The sequence below is a fragment of the Odocoileus virginianus genome, chromosome 7 (assembly GCF_023699985.2).
Source record: "Odocoileus virginianus isolate 20LAN1187 ecotype Illinois chromosome 7, Ovbor_1.2, whole genome shotgun sequence".
NCBI classification, from domain to species: domain Eukaryota; kingdom Metazoa; phylum Chordata; class Mammalia; order Artiodactyla; family Cervidae; genus Odocoileus; species Odocoileus virginianus.
In genome coordinates this window covers 62,797,878-62,814,975 of record NC_069680.1, presented here as the reverse complement: position 1 = coordinate 62,814,975, position 17,098 = coordinate 62,797,878, and the positions used below count along the sequence as shown (strand labels likewise).

The following is a 17,098-nucleotide window of genomic DNA, read 5'->3' as shown; positions in this document are numbered from 1 at the left end:
TGTTCTGGCTATTGTAAATAGTGCTGCAATGAACAATGGGATACATGTGTCTTTTTCAACTTTGGTTTCCTCAGGGTATATGCCTAAGAGTGGGATTGCTGGGTCATATGGGTGGTTTTATTCCTAGTTTTTTAAGGAATCTCTATACCATCTTCCATAGTGGCTGTATCAATTTACATTCCCACCAACAGTGCAAGAACATTCCCTTTTCTCCACACCCTCTCCAGCATTTATTGTTTGTAGACTTTTTGATGATGGCCATTCTGACCCGTGTGAGGTGATATCTCATCATAGTTTTGATTTGCATTTCTCTAATAATGAGTGATGTTGAACATCTTTTCATGTGTTTGTTAGCCATCTGTATGTCATCTTTGGGGAAATGTCTGTTTAGGTCTTTTTCCCACTTTTTGATTGGGTTGTTTGTTTTTCTGACATTGAGTTATATGAGCTGCTTGTATATTTTGGAAATTAATACTTCATCAGTTGTTTCATTTGCTATTATTTTCCCTTATACCGAGGGTTGTCTTTTCACCTTGCTTATAGTTTCCTTTGCTGTACAAAAGCTTTTAAGTTTAATCAGGTCCCACTTGTTTACTTTTGTTTTTATTTCCTTTCTGCTAGGAGGTGGGTCATAGAGGATCTTGCTTTGATTTATGTCATCGGGTGTTCTGCCTGTGTTTTCCTTTAAGAGTTTTATAGTTTCTGGTCTTACATAAAGGTCTTTAATCCATTTTGAGTTTACCTTTGTGTATGGTTTTAGGAAGTGTTCTAATTTCATTCTTTTACATGTAGCTGTCCTGTTTTCCCAACACCATTTATTGAAGAGGCTGTCTTTGCCCCATTGTATATTCTTGCCTCCTTTGTCAAAAATAAGGTACCCATAGGTGCATGGGTTTATTTCTGGGCTTTCTATCTTGTTCCATTGGTCTGTATTTCTGTTTTTGTGCCAGTAACTTACTGTCTTGATGACTGTAGCTTTGTAGTATAATCTGAAGTCAGGAAGGTTGATTCCTCCAGCTCCATTCTTTCTCAAGACCGCTTTGGCTATTCGGGGTCTTCTGTGTTTCCATATGAATTGTGAAAATTTTTTGTTCTAGTTTTGTGAAAACTGTCATTGGTAATTTGATAGGGATCACATTGAATCTGTAGATTGCATTTGGTAGTATAGTCATTTTCACAATATTGATTCTTCCTACCCAGGAACATATTTATGTTTTCTTTCATCAGTGTCTTACAGTTTTCTGTGTACAGTTCTTTTGTCTCCTTAGGTAAGCTTAATTTCTCTTTCTGATTCTTCATTATTAGTATATAGAAATGCAAGTGATTTCTGTGTATTGATTTTGTGTCCTGCAACTTTGCTAAATTCACTGATTAGCTCTAGTTATTTTCTGATACTATCTTTAGCGTTTTCTATGTACAGTATCATGTCATCTGCAGACTGTGAGAGCTTTACTTCTTCTGTTCTGATCTGGATGCCTTTTATTTCTTTTTCTTCTCTAATTGTTGTATTTAGGACTTCCAGAACTATGTTGAATAATAGTGGTGAAAGTGGGCACCCTTGTTTTGTTCCTTATCTTAGGGGGAGTGATTTCAGTTTTTCACCACTGAGAATAATGTTTGCTATAGACTTATCATATATGGCCTTTACTATGTTGAGGTGGGTTCCTTCTGTGCCCATTATTTGAAGAGTTTTAATCATAAATGGGCACTGAATTTTGTCAGAGGCTTTTTCTGCATCTATTGAGATTATCATATGGTTTTTATCTTTCAATTTGTTAATATGGTGTATCACATTGATTGATTTGCATATATTGAAGAATCCTTGCATTCCTGGAATAAACCCAACTTGATCATGGTGTATGAACTTTTGGATGTATTGCTGAATTCTGTTTGCTAAAATTTTGTTGAGGATTTTTGCATCTATGTTCATCAGTGATATTGGCCTGTCGTTTTCTTTTTTGTGTGTTGTCCTTGTCTGGTTTTGGTGTCAGAGTGATGGTGGCCTAGTAGAATGAGTTTGGAGGTGTTCCTTCCTCTGCAATTTTTTGAAAGTTTTAGAAGGATAGGCATTAGCTCTTCTCTAAATGTTTGATAGAATTCTCCTGTGGAGCCATCTGATCCTGGGCTTTTGTTTTTTGGGAGATTTTTGATCAGAGCTTCAATTTCAGTGCTTGTAATTGGATTGTTCATAATTTCTGTTTCTTCTTGGTTCAGTCTTGGAAGATTGAACTTTTCTAAGGATCTGTCCATTTCTTCCAGGTTATCCATTTTATTGCTGTATAGTTGTTCTTATATTCTCTTATATCCTTTGTATTTCTACATTGTCTGTTGTAACCTCTCCTTTTTTGTTTATAACTTTGTTGATTTGATTCTTCTCTCTTTTTTTCTTGATGAGTCTTGCTAAAGTTTTGTCAATTTTGTTTATCTTCTCAAAGAACCAGCTTTTAGTTTTATTAATCTTTACTGTTGTATCTTTCATTTATTTTTCATTTATTTTTGCTCAGATCTTTATGATTTCTCTTCTTCTACTAATTTTGGTGTTTTTTTATTCTTTTTCCAGCCGTTTTAGGTGTACAGTTAGGTTGTTTATTCAGTCTTTTTCTTACTTCTTGAGGTAGGATTGTATTGCTATAAACTTCCCTCTTAGAACTGCTTTTGCTGCATCCCATAGGTTTTGAGTTGTCATGTTTTCATTGTCATTTGTTTCTAGAAATTTTTTTATTTCCCTTTAGATTTCTTTAGTAACCTGTTGGTTATTTAGAAGTATGTTGTTTAATCTCTATGTGTTTGTGTTTCTTACAGTTTCTTTTTTTTGTAATTGATATCTAGTCTGTTAACATTATGGTTGGAGAAAATGCCTGATACTCTTTCAGTTTTCTTAAATTTACTGAGGTTTGATTTGTGACCCAAGATGTGGTCTATCCTGGAGAGAACTTGAGAAGAAGGTGTATTCTTCTGCATTTGGATGGAATGTCCCAAAAGTATTGATGAGATTCATCTCATCTAATATATCATTTAAGACTTGTCTTTCCTTATTAATTTTCTGTTTTGATGACCTGTCCATTGGTGTGAGTGGGGTGTTAAAGTCTCCTGCTATTATTGTGTTACTGTCAGTTTCTCCTTTTGTGTCTGTTATTGTTTGTCTTATGTATTGAGGTGCTCCTATGTTGGGTGCATAGATATTTACAATTGTTATGTCTTCCTCTTGATTGATCCCTTGATCATTATGTAGTGTCCTTCCTTATCTCTTATAATATTCTTTATTTTAAGGTCTATTTTGTCTGATATGAGGATTGCTACTTCAGCTTCCTTAGTAGTTTGGGGTTGATCTTGTAGATCTTTTTCCTTCTCTTGTTTTTTTTTGACTATTAAGTCTGTTTAACATTTGTTGTGAAGCTGGTTTGGTGGTACTGAATTCTCTTAACTTTTGCTTGTCTGGAAAGCTTTTTATTTCTCTATCAGTTTTGAATGAGATCCTTGCTGGGTACAGTAATCTTGGTTGTAGATTTTTCCCTTTCAGTACTTAAAATATACCCTGCCATTCCCTTCTGGCCTGCAGAGTTCCTGAAGCATATGGGGTTTCCCTCATATGTTACTTGTTGCTTCTCCCTTGCTGCTTTTAATATTCTTTCTTTGTGTTTAGTCTTTGTTAGCTTGATTAGTATGTGTCTTGGCATGTTTCTCCTTGGGTTTATCCTGTATGGGGACTCTTTGTGCCTCTTGGACTTGATTGACTATTTCCTTTTCCATATTGAGGAAATTTTCAACTGTAATCTCTTCAAAAATTATCTCACACTCTTTCATTTTCTCTTCTTTTTCTGGGACCCCTATAATTCAAATGTTGGTGCTTTTGATATTGTCCCAGAGGTCTCTGAGACTATCCTCAGTTCTTTTTGTTCTTCTTACTTTATTCTGCTCTTCAGAAGTTACTTCCACTATTTTATCTTCCAGCTCACTGATTCATTCTTCTGCTTCAGATATTCTATTGATTCCTTCTAGAGTATTTTTAATTTCAGTAATTGTGTTGTTTGTCTCTGAATATTTATTCTTTAATTCTTCTAGGTCTTTGTTAATTGATTCTTGCATTTTCTCCATTTTGTTTTCAAGGTTTTTAATCATCTTTACTATCATTATTCTGAATTGTTTTTCAGGGAGTTTGCCTGTTTCCTCTTCATTTATTTGGACTTCTGTGTTTCTCATTTGTTCCTTCATTTGTGTAGTATTTCTCTGCCTTTTCTTTTCTTTTTTTTTTTTAACTTTTTGTGTTTGAGGCCTCCTTTTCCCAGGCTTCAAGGTCGAATTCTTTCTTCCTTTTGGATTCTGCCCTCCTAAGGTTGGTCCAGTGGTTTGTGAAAGCTTTATACAGGGTGAGATTTATGCTGAGTTTTTGTTTGTTTGTTTTTCCTGTGATGGGCAAGGCTGAGTGAGGTGGTAATTCTGTCTGCTGATGATTGGGTTTGTATTTTTGTTTTGTTTGTTGTTTAGATGAGGCGTCCTGCACAGGGTGCTACTGGTGGTTGGGTGATGCCAGGTCTTGTATTCAGTGGTTTCCTTGTGTGAGTTCTCACTATTTGATACTCCCTAGGGTTAGTTCTCTGGTAGTCTAGGGTCTTGGAGTCAGTGCTCCTACTCCATAGGCTCAGGGCTTGATCTTGAGTTTTGTGTGGGTCTATATATTCTTTTCATCTGATCAGGTACTCCTGTCCACTCTCAGCTGGTGTTCTGCATGCACTTCTGTGTCTGAAGGTGTATTCCTGATTTATTCACGGAGAGAGATGTACTCCACGTCCACCTACTCTGCCATCTTGTCTTCAAACTGATTTTGAACATTAGCTTTGCAAACATTTCCGTCATTGAAAAAAATTAAAGCAAAAAGTTTGTAATGAGTTATTGAATGTATATAGCCATTCTTGTAACTATAAATTTATTTCAAATTTTAGAAATTTCTTTTCTTCATTTCACATCCTGTAACCTTTCAAGGAAATTTAGTTTCCAGTCTGTTTTGTTTGTGTACCCTCCATTCATGAAAAAAAATTTTTTTTTAAATATAAAAAATTTAAAAATTAACTGGCTTTCAAGGTTCAACACAGGTGACTGGAAGTTTATGGAGTTATTTTCTCTTTTTAGCCTCCTTTGTAAAAATCCCAGATTTCTGACTGATTGGATAAATGTGATTCCTTTTTTTTTTTTGTTTTGTAATGCAACTATTTTGATGGTTGGCTTCACAGCTGAGGCGAGCCACCATTTCAAACCCAATAACAGGAGACTTGGAGACGGTACATTACAGAATTAGCAAAAGGTAAGAGATGTGTATGCTGCATATTTTGCCCTCTAATGAGTGTTTTGTACATCCTACAGGAGTCATTCATTTAAGGGAAGTAGGTCATTTTCAGTCTCCAGTCAAGTCACCGCCTATTTTTAAGCATGGAAAAACTGCTTTGTGTTTCACGGGTCTTTCTCTTTAACTAGAAGTTCTGTTTTTAATATTTAATTGATCTATTATTTTTAGGGAGTTAATATACTTTTCATCTCTCTTCAGGTTAGGAATCAAATGTCCAGGAACTGGCCTAATACTTGTTTTCTTATTCCTTTTTCTTTTTTCTTGCCAAAGATGGAAAAAAAAAAAAAAAAAGGCAGCAGCCTGGATTAATCTGGGAGTAGTCTTTGTTTATGTAGTTCTCTCATATTCATAAATATGCTGCAGTGAATTCACATCATTCTTCATGATGATTGTGTTGGCATTTGTTCATGCATCTTATAAAATAACATTGTCATTATGGAGTAATCTGTATTTCTCCTGTTGGAGTTTTTATTTTAAAAAACTTGCTGACTTAAACGTTGGCAATGGAAAGAACAGAGTTATGCTTCAGATCTCAGTCTTCCAAATGCTATTATTTATGAGTTTAGTTGCCTTTTACTTTACCAGAGAGATTTAACAACAGTTATAGCTTGGTGAGAGTTTTAAAAAATGAATTTAAAGAGACTACTAATTATTCTTTTGCCAAATAATTTGGAGAACATTAAACTTCTAGATCTGAGAAAGTACCTGTGAAACCCAGTGCTATAAATCATTTACATACAGCTTCAAATGATTTAAAAAAAAAAAAGTGAAAGGACAATCTGCAACAAAAATCTGTCAACCCATTTTTTTCTTGATTTGGAAGTGGCTTTTCTTATCGCCACTTTTCTAAATGTTTCTGCTGATTTGAAACCATTGCCTACCATCCAGACCAATCTGAACCCTTCCAATCACCTGTGGCTTGGCAAAACAAAACAAAAACCCCAAATTGCCTGCTACGTGAGTAAGCCCTTGTCCTTTCTCTTTTTTTGTAGCTGAGCCGAGCTACAGTACATGACCCTGAGACTGGAAAATTGACCACAGCCCAGTACAGAGTATCTAAGAGGTAAGGGAGTAATGGGAAGAATTTTAGTCATATTTGGACTATTTTCTTTCTTGAGAGTCTAGTTTTCACAAAACCCATCTTATGGTTTCTAAGACCTTGGCTATTAGGCATAGGTATTTGATAGCTGTGCATGACTTTTCATGATGGACATGGTTATGGGGAAGTTGATAGAGGTTTTTCAAAGTGACTTGCTAGGTTTTAAAATGCCTGCTGAGATAGCCCACACACCCTACCTGGTAAGTGAAGTTGTGTTCTCATATTAAAGTAACAGAAGTTCCCAAAGACTCTCCATAGAACAAGGCCTAATTTAATTTGTAGTAAAGCAGGGGCTTAAAAATCTCAGGGTGACTCAGTAGCTATAGGTAGTGAGAATGACACCTTGAAAGGTTACCTAAAAAGTCCTCTGTAAGTCAGTTGGTTTCAAATTCTTTGTTTTTAACAATATTTAAGAGAATCTTAAGTTATTGGCTGATAGGTCACCGAAATAATTTTTAATAAAAGATCACTATGTAACTTGTAACTATATATAACTTAATAGAAGCTCACAAAATAAATGATGTTATTTCAACAGAACTCTTTTTCCATCTACTTATTTGTATAAATAAAGTTTCTCAGCTCTCATGAAAATAGAAGTGTCATTGAGCTGAATTCTGTCTCATTGTAGGAACAAGGAATATTTATTCACATATAATACTTAATTGAAAATTAACTAAGCTTCATCTCCTTAGGAATATTTTAATATATTTTCATTTTTTGTATTTGATGATGATTGTTTAATTGTGCTCTTTAGATTGCTGTTGTTCGGTCGCTAAGTCATGTCCGACTCTCTGGAACCCCACGGACTGCAGCATGTTAGGCCTCCCTGCTCTTCACTATCTCCCAGAGTTTGCTCAAATTCATGTCCATTGAGTCAGTGATGCTATCTCACTGTCTCATCCTCTGCCGTCCCCTTTTCTTCTTGCCCTCAAATCTTTCCCAGCATCAGGGTCTTTTCCAGTGAGTTGGCCCTTCACATTAGGTGGCCAGAGTGTTGGAGCTTCAGCTTCCAATGAATATTCAGGGTTGATTTCCTTTAGGATTGATTGATTTGACTTCATTGCTGTCTAAGGGACTCTCAAGAATCTTCCCCCGCACCACAATTCAAAAGCATTGTAATAACCCATTCTAGGAGACATGTTTTTTTTTTTTTAAACAGCTAAGCCTTTATGTTACAGGAAATTTATATTTTTATCAGTTTACATAAATATTTTGTTGTGGAGAAGTATAATGTGATGAATATATATAAAAACATATTTTTATGACTAAAAGTCTTATTCATGTATTCAGCATCCCCACACACATATTTTGGTATACTGTCTGTCCTATACCGCTATCTATCCCCTTACCCCAATCACATTCCTGTAATGTGATTTTGATGTTTGTCAATACTAATACAAGGTAAGGATTTGCAATAATTAATTTGGACAAACATGTTAAACCATGATTATAATGCTTCTGTGCATTGTATAATAATTAACCCTCATTTGAAGTTGAGTACAGTAATTTTCCATTTATAGAACCTTTTCATGTCTAAAAAGTGAGCTCATCTATTTTTTAAAAAATATAAATCCATTATATATTTTATTAGAGATTATTACATGGTTTTAGGCTTTTTTTTTTTAAGTGTCATAAAACTAGTAAGTTCTCCAGATTTGGATGTTTTTAGGAAGCACTTAAAATTTTATGAACTTAGTGTTTTCAAAGTCATTTTTGGAAATTTTCTATATATACAATGGACTTTTTGACAAAATATTCAGCCCACAGAGTCACTGGACTCTTACCAAAAGTCAAATTACTCTTGGAAAGGTGATCCAAACCTTTTTTTCCCCTCTTTGGAGCTAAATATTTCTAAACATTCTGAGCTTATTTTTGAAAATATTATAATTTCATAGCTCTGGATTTTTGAGAAAGGTATAGCCATACTTTATATTATATTTAACAACAGAAGATACTTAGCCAGTAACATTAGACACATTGAAAGAGTGAATAACACCACAGTAAATTCACGCAGACTTGGCAAAGTATGTAGTGTGAGTGTGTGTTTGTGTTCAAAACAACCTAGTAAAAAAAGAATTCCATAGCACAGTGGTTTTCATTTTTACTCTAAAGGAAAAATTTTCATCAGCCCTTTAAAAAATAAAATCTTTAAAGTGAGAGAGAGGTCTTAATAGTTAAGGAAAGAATTTGCTCCTTGAAATGTCCAGTACATTTCATATTTTAACAAATAAAAAGCTTTTACTATTTTGAAAATTTAATATCTATTGAGAGATTTTCTACCCATCACTGTAAATCTGAAATTTGGAGATCTCACAAGTGAAATAAATGAGTGTTTTATGTTTCCTTCATATTTTATACCTCTGAAGAAGGCATCTCCAGTGCAAAACAGCAGAAAGAGTTTGTGTGTACTGATGTCAGTTAAAGAGGTCCCTTTTTCTCTGGGAACATCTGTATTTTGAAAGAGTCAGAAGGGAATTTCAAATATCTGTATTCTGAGACATTTCTAAATGATTGCATCATCATCTGTGGAAGTGAAAATATGTTCATGTTCTAGCAAATAGAATTTTCTTTGGGCAGAATACGTGTGGAAATCCACTACTGTTTAAAAAACAAAATATTTACTTTATTGACTACATGTGAACTTTTGGCAAATCATTTTTTGTCTTTCCAGTATATATATATAAAAAAAAAACACCCTAAAGTTTTACTGTGTGTGTGTGTGTGCTCAGCTGTGTCTGACTCTTTGCACCCTCGTAGACTGTAGCCTTCAGGCTCCTCTCTCCATGAAATTTTCCAGGCAAGAATATTGGAATGGGTTGCCATTTCCTTCTCCAGGGGATCTTCCCAACTCTGGGATTGAACCTGTGTCTCCTGCTTTGGCAGGCAAATTCTTTACCACCGCTCCACCTCAGCTTGTTACTGGAGAAGCTAATAGTTTGGCTAAATCAAAGTAATGGAATTTTAGTTTTTGAGAGGTAATCATTCAGTTATAGGTGGTGCGTGATAAAAGAATCCATTTGTCAATGAAGGAGATACAAGAGACGCAGGTTTGATCCCTGGCTCAGGAAGATCCCCTGGAGAAGGAAATGGCAACCCACTCCATTATTCTTGCCTAGAAAATTTCATGGATAGAGGAGCCTGGCGAGCTACAGTCCATGTGGTCACAAAGAGTTGGACACAGTTGAGTGACTGAGCACACATACGCCCATACACATTCAGTTGTCTACTCAGAGAAGGCAGTTATATGAGTTCATAAGTCCAGTTAAAGTAATATATTGCAAATAAACAGTTTATTGAGTGTGGTAGAAAAAGCTTCTTTAATTTTGGTGGAATCAGTATCACTTCTTGGAAGTGATTTCATTTTTTACTTTGAAGTACGGATTTCCTATAATATGATATCTTATTATGCTTAAGATTTAATTTACCCCATGTTAAAAAGGAGCAAATGGAGTGTAAAAATGTATGAATATTTTTACAGTTTAGAGGTTAAGGCGGATAGCCTTGAGTGATACCAATTTTTTTTTTTAATTGGCATAGCTTGTAACAACAACATCCCCTTCTATTGGCTAGAACAGTCGTTCTCAGATTGAGATAACTGAAATGGATAGATCTAGATAGATCTATAGTGTTATTGTATAACTGTCCCACTGAGAACTAAAGGGACTGGATAAATTCCAAGTCTAGATGATTAGCCTTTCTTTGTTAATTGTGAAGCACATAGGGAAGAGTTATTGAAAGTTTTGCCCTCTGTAACTTTGGGCCCTGAATTATATTTTACCTTTGCTAAAAAATCACATAGTGGTATGCAGATTACATTAATCATGTTTTCTTTTGGCAGTTTTGTAACAATCTTAACCTTCCCTTGTGGCTCAGCGGGTAAAGAATCTGCCTGCAGTGCAGGAGACCTGAGTTTGATCCCTGGGTTGGGAAGATCACCTGGGGAAGAGAAAGGCTACCCACTCCAGTATTCTGGCCTGGAGAATTAATTCCATGAACTGTACAGTCCTTGGGGTTGCAAAGAGTTGGACATGACTGAGTGACTTTCACTTAAAAACCTCCAAAGTGGTGTTGTCTGTTTACTTGAGCATGTGTTTCTTAGTATTAGAAATACAGTCATGCAACGTCAGACTGTTTCTTCTTACTTAAATAAAGCATTCCAGTGATATTTTTAAAGTATATATTAAAAGGATAATGAACTTTTTTTACAGCAGAAACTCTTTAGAAATGAAAAAATGTCAATGTTACTCTGCATGTACAACTTAACTCTCAGTTCCTGTCATTAAGACCAAAAGAAATAGATTTTGGGTTATCTAATTATTAATGGAAAAAGAAGACACATAAAGAGTTCTGTTTTTCTCCTAGCGCTGAACTATTTTTTTGTGGAAAAAACACTGTATAACTTAGTTGACATTTTCAATTGTACAAAAGATAGAGAATGTTCTTCAAATGATTTTTTTCCAGGTTACAGTAAATGCTATAATTTTACATTCTAACTCAGTTAAAGCACTGAATTCTAGAAGAATGTTGATATCTTATTTATTTAATTTAATGTAGGAGTAAGACTTCTAGATCCTAAAGAACAGTTAACATATTACAGTATCATTGTCTTGTCATTTTTAGTAGTGTTAAAATAACTGAGCTAATTCAACTATCCACTAAGTCTACGATAATGTTCCTGAAGACAGATTAGCAGTATTGCTTTTAAGGATGGGATGAGTAAAATGTTTTAAATGTGTTCTCCAGCTTAGGAGAATCTTACTATATTTTGGAGAGGTTTCATATAAAAGTCAAATTAAGTGAAATAACCTCCTATGTAGAACTCATTTTCCTCTGCCGTGACTATAGCAGTTTCTTTTAAAGCTGTGGTTATCAGTGACTGTCTCTCATCTGAGGCTTAATTTCTAAACCTTCTATTAAGATAGTTTATGATAGAGTGAGAAGTGCAAATTAAAACTTTTAAAAAATTTAAACAATTAAAATGTTTTTGCCTCTAAGATTGGCAAAGATTAAAAAGATTGATACTGTCAAGGATTTTATGAAATGGGCACTCATAAACAGTTGACAGAAGTATAAGTCACAAATACTTTTGGAAGGCAATTTGATATCATTTATCAAAATGTAAAACTCATGTAGTATTTCCACATCTAGGAAATTATCCTACAGAGATAGTTGCAGAAGTATGCAAAATGTATACAGAAATTTGTTACAATATTGTTTGTAATAGAGAAAAATTAGAAACGGACTTTTTAAACCAGTGCTTTATTGACCTTTGTGGTCATCTTGGAATTAAAGATATTTTAATGTTAAAAATAAAAAACAGTAATTAAAAAAAAGTGATGAATTGAAATGTAAAGTGGTATAGTTGCTGTGGAAAACAGGCCGGCAGTTCCTCATAAAGTCGAACATGGGATTATGGTATGATCTAGAAATTCCACTTCTAGGTATATATCCCCCCAAATTGAGAAGAGGTCTCGAACTGATTACTTGTACATCCATGTTCATAACAGCCTTATTCATGATAGTCAACAGGTAGAGGCAACCCAAGTATCAATTAGTGGGTGAATGGATAAATAAAATGTGGTATAAACAAATCACAGACTATATTCAACCTTTAAAAGGACTGAAACTCTGATACATGCTGTAACATGGATGAACCTTGAGGATATTTACTAAGTGAATAAGCCAGGCACAAAAGAACAAATATGGTATGATTCCACTTATAGGAGGTATCTAGAATAGGCAAATTCATACAGACAAAAAGTGGGCTAGAGGTTACCCAGGAATGGGAGGAGAAGGAGATGGCAAATTGTTGTTTCAGAGTATACAGAATTTCAGTGTGGGATGGAGAAAAAGTTTTGGAAATAGAGAGTGGTGATGCTTGTGCAACTTTGTGAATGTATTTAACACCCCTGAATTGCACTCTTAAAAATGGTTAAAATGGTTAATTTTATGTTGTATATTTTTTACCACAGTAATTTTAAAAAATGAGGTAGCATTATGTGTATTAACTAGGAAATATGTCAGAAGTATTTTTAGGGAGAAAAAAGTATATGTGTATTTTAAGGTGAAAGGTTGAAGGGTGGATTCTTTTTTTTTTTTTTTAATTCTCTCAGTAAGTTTGTTTACACACAGGGAAAAGCTATTGAGAGGATATATATCTATTTGTTAATAGTGTTTTGAGACTAGGAAAGGGACTTCATGTACTTTTATACTCTTTGAAATTTTTATAATAAGTATTTCTTTTAAAAATAGCTTTATTGAGGGACTTGCCTCGCAGTCCAGTGGTTAAGACTTTGATCTCCCAATGCAGGGGGTATGGGTTTAGCCCCTGGTTGGAAAATTAAGATCCTGCAAGCTGCTTGGTGTGGCCAAAAAAAAGCTTTATTGAACTATATACCATACAATTCACCCATTTGAAGTGTATAAGTCAGTGGTTATTAGTAGAGTTAGAGAATTGTGCCTCCATCACCGCAATTAATTTTAGAACATTTTCATTACCCCAAAGAGAAGTTTTACACTCCTCAGCCATAACTACCCAATCCTTAATCCCCTACCTGCCCCAACCCTGGGCAACCACTAATCTACTTTCTGTTTTTAATGGATTTGCCTCTCTTGAATATTTTGTGTACATGGAATCATATACGTGACCTTTTAGTGTCTGGCTTCTTTTGTTTAGCATGTTTTCAGGGTATGGTTGAGCAATATTCTTTTGTATAGATACACCACATTTTATCTATCTTTTGATAGATATTTGAGTTATTTCTACTTTTTGACTATTATGAATAATGCTGTTCTGAAATTCATGTCTCTTGAAATTACAGTTTATTTTGATGATGTCCTGTTTGTTTTTGTTGTTATTGTTTCTACTTTTGATGTCATAGCTAAAGCAATGACTAATCTAAGGTCACAGAGATATACATCATGTTTTTTTCCAAAAAGTTTTGTAATTTTAGCTCTTATATTTAGATCTTTAATCCCTTCTGAGTTAATTTTTTTATTATAATGTGATTGAGGTGGGGGTTCATCTTCTTTCTTTTGCACATGGTTATCCTGTGTCCCAGAACCATTTGTTGAATATAACAAGCATTTGTGATAGTCTTGTTAAATAAACAAGCATATTATAATGTTGAATATAACAAGCTTTTATAATTTTAAAACTATACAGTGAAAGATGAGACCGATAATTTCCTAAAATGGTAAAAGTGAAGGTGTTCTTCTTGATAACAGGAGACTTCAAGCTAAAGAGTTAGTAAGCAAGGACTACCTGGAGAATGCATGAGTGAGGAGGAGAGTTTCAAGAGGGATGAACATTGTGAAATGTTACTAAAAGAGCAAATAACTGTGAGAAAAATCAGAAAATCTTGTTAGATTTAATAACAGTAGGATTATGGGTGATATTAGCAAGAGTGGTTTTGATGGAGTGATAGAGATTAAAGCTAGATTGGAATGGATTGAGAAGTGAAGAGTCTCTGAAAAGGTTGGCTTGAAGAGGGAGGAGAAAGAAGTTGGTAGCTGGAGAGAGAAAGAATTGAGGGAAAGAATTTGAAATTTTTGCTTATTTGTTTAATGGGAGAGTCTTAAGCCCTGTTAAAAGCTGTGGGAGGAATTATTGAGAATGGATGCTGATTACGTAAGAGAGAGAAGGGCTAATCAGTGATTCATGATTCCTGAAATGGCAGGAGATAATAGAATCTAAGGCAGAGGATTGGCCTCAGGTAATGGAGAGAAATCTCCTCTTGGAACTGGAATGAACTAGAATGAACTGTGTATCAGGAATAGATGTATGGTTTCTGTTTTGTCTTCTAAGTAGGAGATATGTTGTCCACTGAGTGAAGGGGGACTCACGGGTGGGCTGGCGTTCAGAATAAAGGAGAGGGTAAGGCCCACTTAAAGTCAGTGTTCATGAAGTTTTAGTGGAATGTATTTGCCTTATTTCGTTATTTTCTCCAGTAGAATTTGGTAATACAGGTATAAGCTTGGAGAAAAGAAATTCATTCGGGATTGTCTTTTTGCCAGAGAGTTGAATTTAGGCTTTTATCAAGAATGCTGTTGAGGGACTTCCCTGGTGGTCCAGTGGTTAGGACACCACGCTTCCATTGCAGGAGGCATGGGTTCAATCCCTGTTTGGGAAACTAAGATCTTGCAGCCATGGCACTACTAAAAAAAATTGCTGATGCTGTAGAAATGATGGACCATAGCTTGATGAGAGAAGTGAAGAAAGAAAAACTCTATTAGACTGGGAAAAAGCATACATAAAGGAGAGAGTTGAATTTTGCAGTACCATTTTATGGACCTATAGTTTCCATACCATAAAATTCATCCTTTAAAGTATACGGTTCAGTGGTTTTCAGTCTTCTTAGCTGTGCAGTCATCACCATTATCTAATTCCAGAACATTTTCGCCACCAAAAGGAAATCCTGTACCCATTAGCAACCATTCCTTAATTCCCCCTTCCCCTGGCAACCACTAATCTACTGTCTCTATCGATTTACCTGGACATTTCATGTAAATAGAATCATAATGTGTGACCTTTTGTATCTGATTTATCTTTAACATAATGGTTTCAAGGTTCATCCATGTTGTGGTATGTATCAGTACTTCCTTTTCATGACACAATAATCCATCTTATGGATATATTACATTTTATGTATCTGTCCATCAGTTGATGGACATTTGGATTATTTCCACTTTTTGGCCATTAACAATGCTACTGTGAACATTTGTGCACAAGTTTTGCTATGAACACACATTTTAATTTCTCTTGGATATATATACCTAGGCATGGAATTACTAGGTCACTCTATGTTTAACAATTTGAGGAACTGCCAAAGTGTTTTCCAGAGAGACTGCACTAGTTTACATTCCTACCAGCAATATATGAGGGTTCTGATTACTTCACATCATCACCAACACTTGTGATTGTCCATCTTTTTGATTATAGCCATCCTACTGTGTGTGTTGGCTATCTTTTAAAAACTTTTTTATTTACACAATCAGTACATGAATTCTTTTCCTTATAAAATATTAGCATTATATAAATCAAGTTAAAATCCCTAACCTCCACCTTGGCCAGTTTCTATACCTTACCTAAAAGGAATAGTTGTTTTCAGTTTGATATATATGTTTGTTTGATATATATATATTTTTTTCAAAATTAACAAGAAATTCTCAGTGTAGATAGTCCTTTATAGCCTTCTTACATTAACCTACCTGCTTTCATGAAAACTCTGTAATAAATGATATTAATTTTTTTCCTTTCCAACCTCCAGCTGTTGAATGTAACATCCTTTAACATCAGTAAAAATCCTATCAAAGAAACAAATCAACTAAATGCTTATAGATAAAGCCATAATATTATGGCTTTTAAAATGGCCTTTATGTATTGAAACTTAATCAGTAAAAACTAATATTTTCTTCATGTTTTTAGTGCCTGGCTGTCTGGCTATGAAAACCCTGTGGTGTCTCGAATTAATATGAGAATCCAAGATCTAACAGGACTAGATGTCTCCACAGCAGAGGAATTACAGGTAGGTAATCACATTATTCTTCTACTTCTTCAAAAGATGCTTCACATAGAGAACTCTCCTCAATGTTATGTGGCAGCCTGGATGGGAGGGGAGTTTGGGGGAGAATGGATACATCTATATGCATGGCTGAGTCCCTTTGCTATCCATCTCAAATTATCACAACACTATTAATTGGCTATACTCCAATACAAAATAAAAAGTTAAAATTTTTTTTTAAAGATGCTTTAGATGAGATTTTTCTGTCACTGTACAGACAATATTCAATTTGCAATATACTTTGTGACTGTAAAAGTGAATATATAGGCTGAAACCGTGTACACTGATCTTAATAATCAGTGGGAAAACTTAAAATTGTTCTGGGACCTTTAAAATTTTTTCTCAAAACATTAAAAACTCTTACTGTTGAGTATAAATTTCTAGGGAAATTAAAAATATGTAATACTAATATTTATTAGTACAGTTTTTCATAAATAATTTTTTCTTTCTGTTTTCTATTCATATACCGTAAAATTTACCCTGGTTTTAATATTTACATGGTTGTACAATCATCACCACTATTTTCATCACACCAAAAGAAACCCCATTTAATCACTCTCCATTCCCCTGCTCTAGTGCCCCTGGCAAATGCTTCTCTACTTTCTATGAATTTGCCTATTCTAGATATTTCATATAAATGGAGTAATACAATATGTGGCTTGCTATATTTGGGTTATTTCACTTAACAATGTTTTTAAGCTATATATGTGTTGTAGCATGAATCAGTACTTCATGCTTTTTCATGTCTGAATAATACTCTCTTGTTGGATATACCACATTTTATTTATCAGTTGAAGAACATTTGTTTCCACTCTTTGGATATTATGACTAATGCTATGAACATTACAAATTTTTGAACAGACAGCATTTAAATTCCTCTTGGGTATATATCTACTTAAGGAAATGTGCTGGGTCATGTGTTATCTTTAATATTTGAGGAGCTGACAAACTGTTTTCCCAAATGGCCACATGATTTTATGATCCCACTGGCAATGTACAAGGGTTCTATTTTTGTCACATCTTTGCCAACACCTGTTCTTGCCTGTTTTTTTAAATTAAGATTACTCTAATATGTTTGAAATGCAATTTCATTAT

General features: G+C 34.4%; 1 protein-coding gene across 4 annotated transcripts in view; it reads left to right on the top strand.

Moving 5' to 3' along the window:
- The window catches only part of P4HA1 (prolyl 4-hydroxylase subunit alpha 1), a 95,010-nt gene that overhangs the window by 61,035 nt on the left and 16,877 nt on the right, over positions 1–17,098 (top strand). For 3 of the 4 annotated variants that reach the window (XM_070470811.1, XM_070470810.1, XM_070470808.1), the window contains 2 exons: positions 6,334–6,404; positions 15,868–15,971. In XM_070470811.1, coding sequence (XP_070326912.1) covers positions 6,334–6,404; positions 15,868–15,971 — 175 coding nt within the window. Of the gene's footprint in view, positions 1–5,228; positions 5,300–6,333; positions 6,405–15,867; positions 15,972–17,098 lie in introns of all 4 variants that reach the window. The other variant, XM_070470809.1, reaches the window with a different exon arrangement.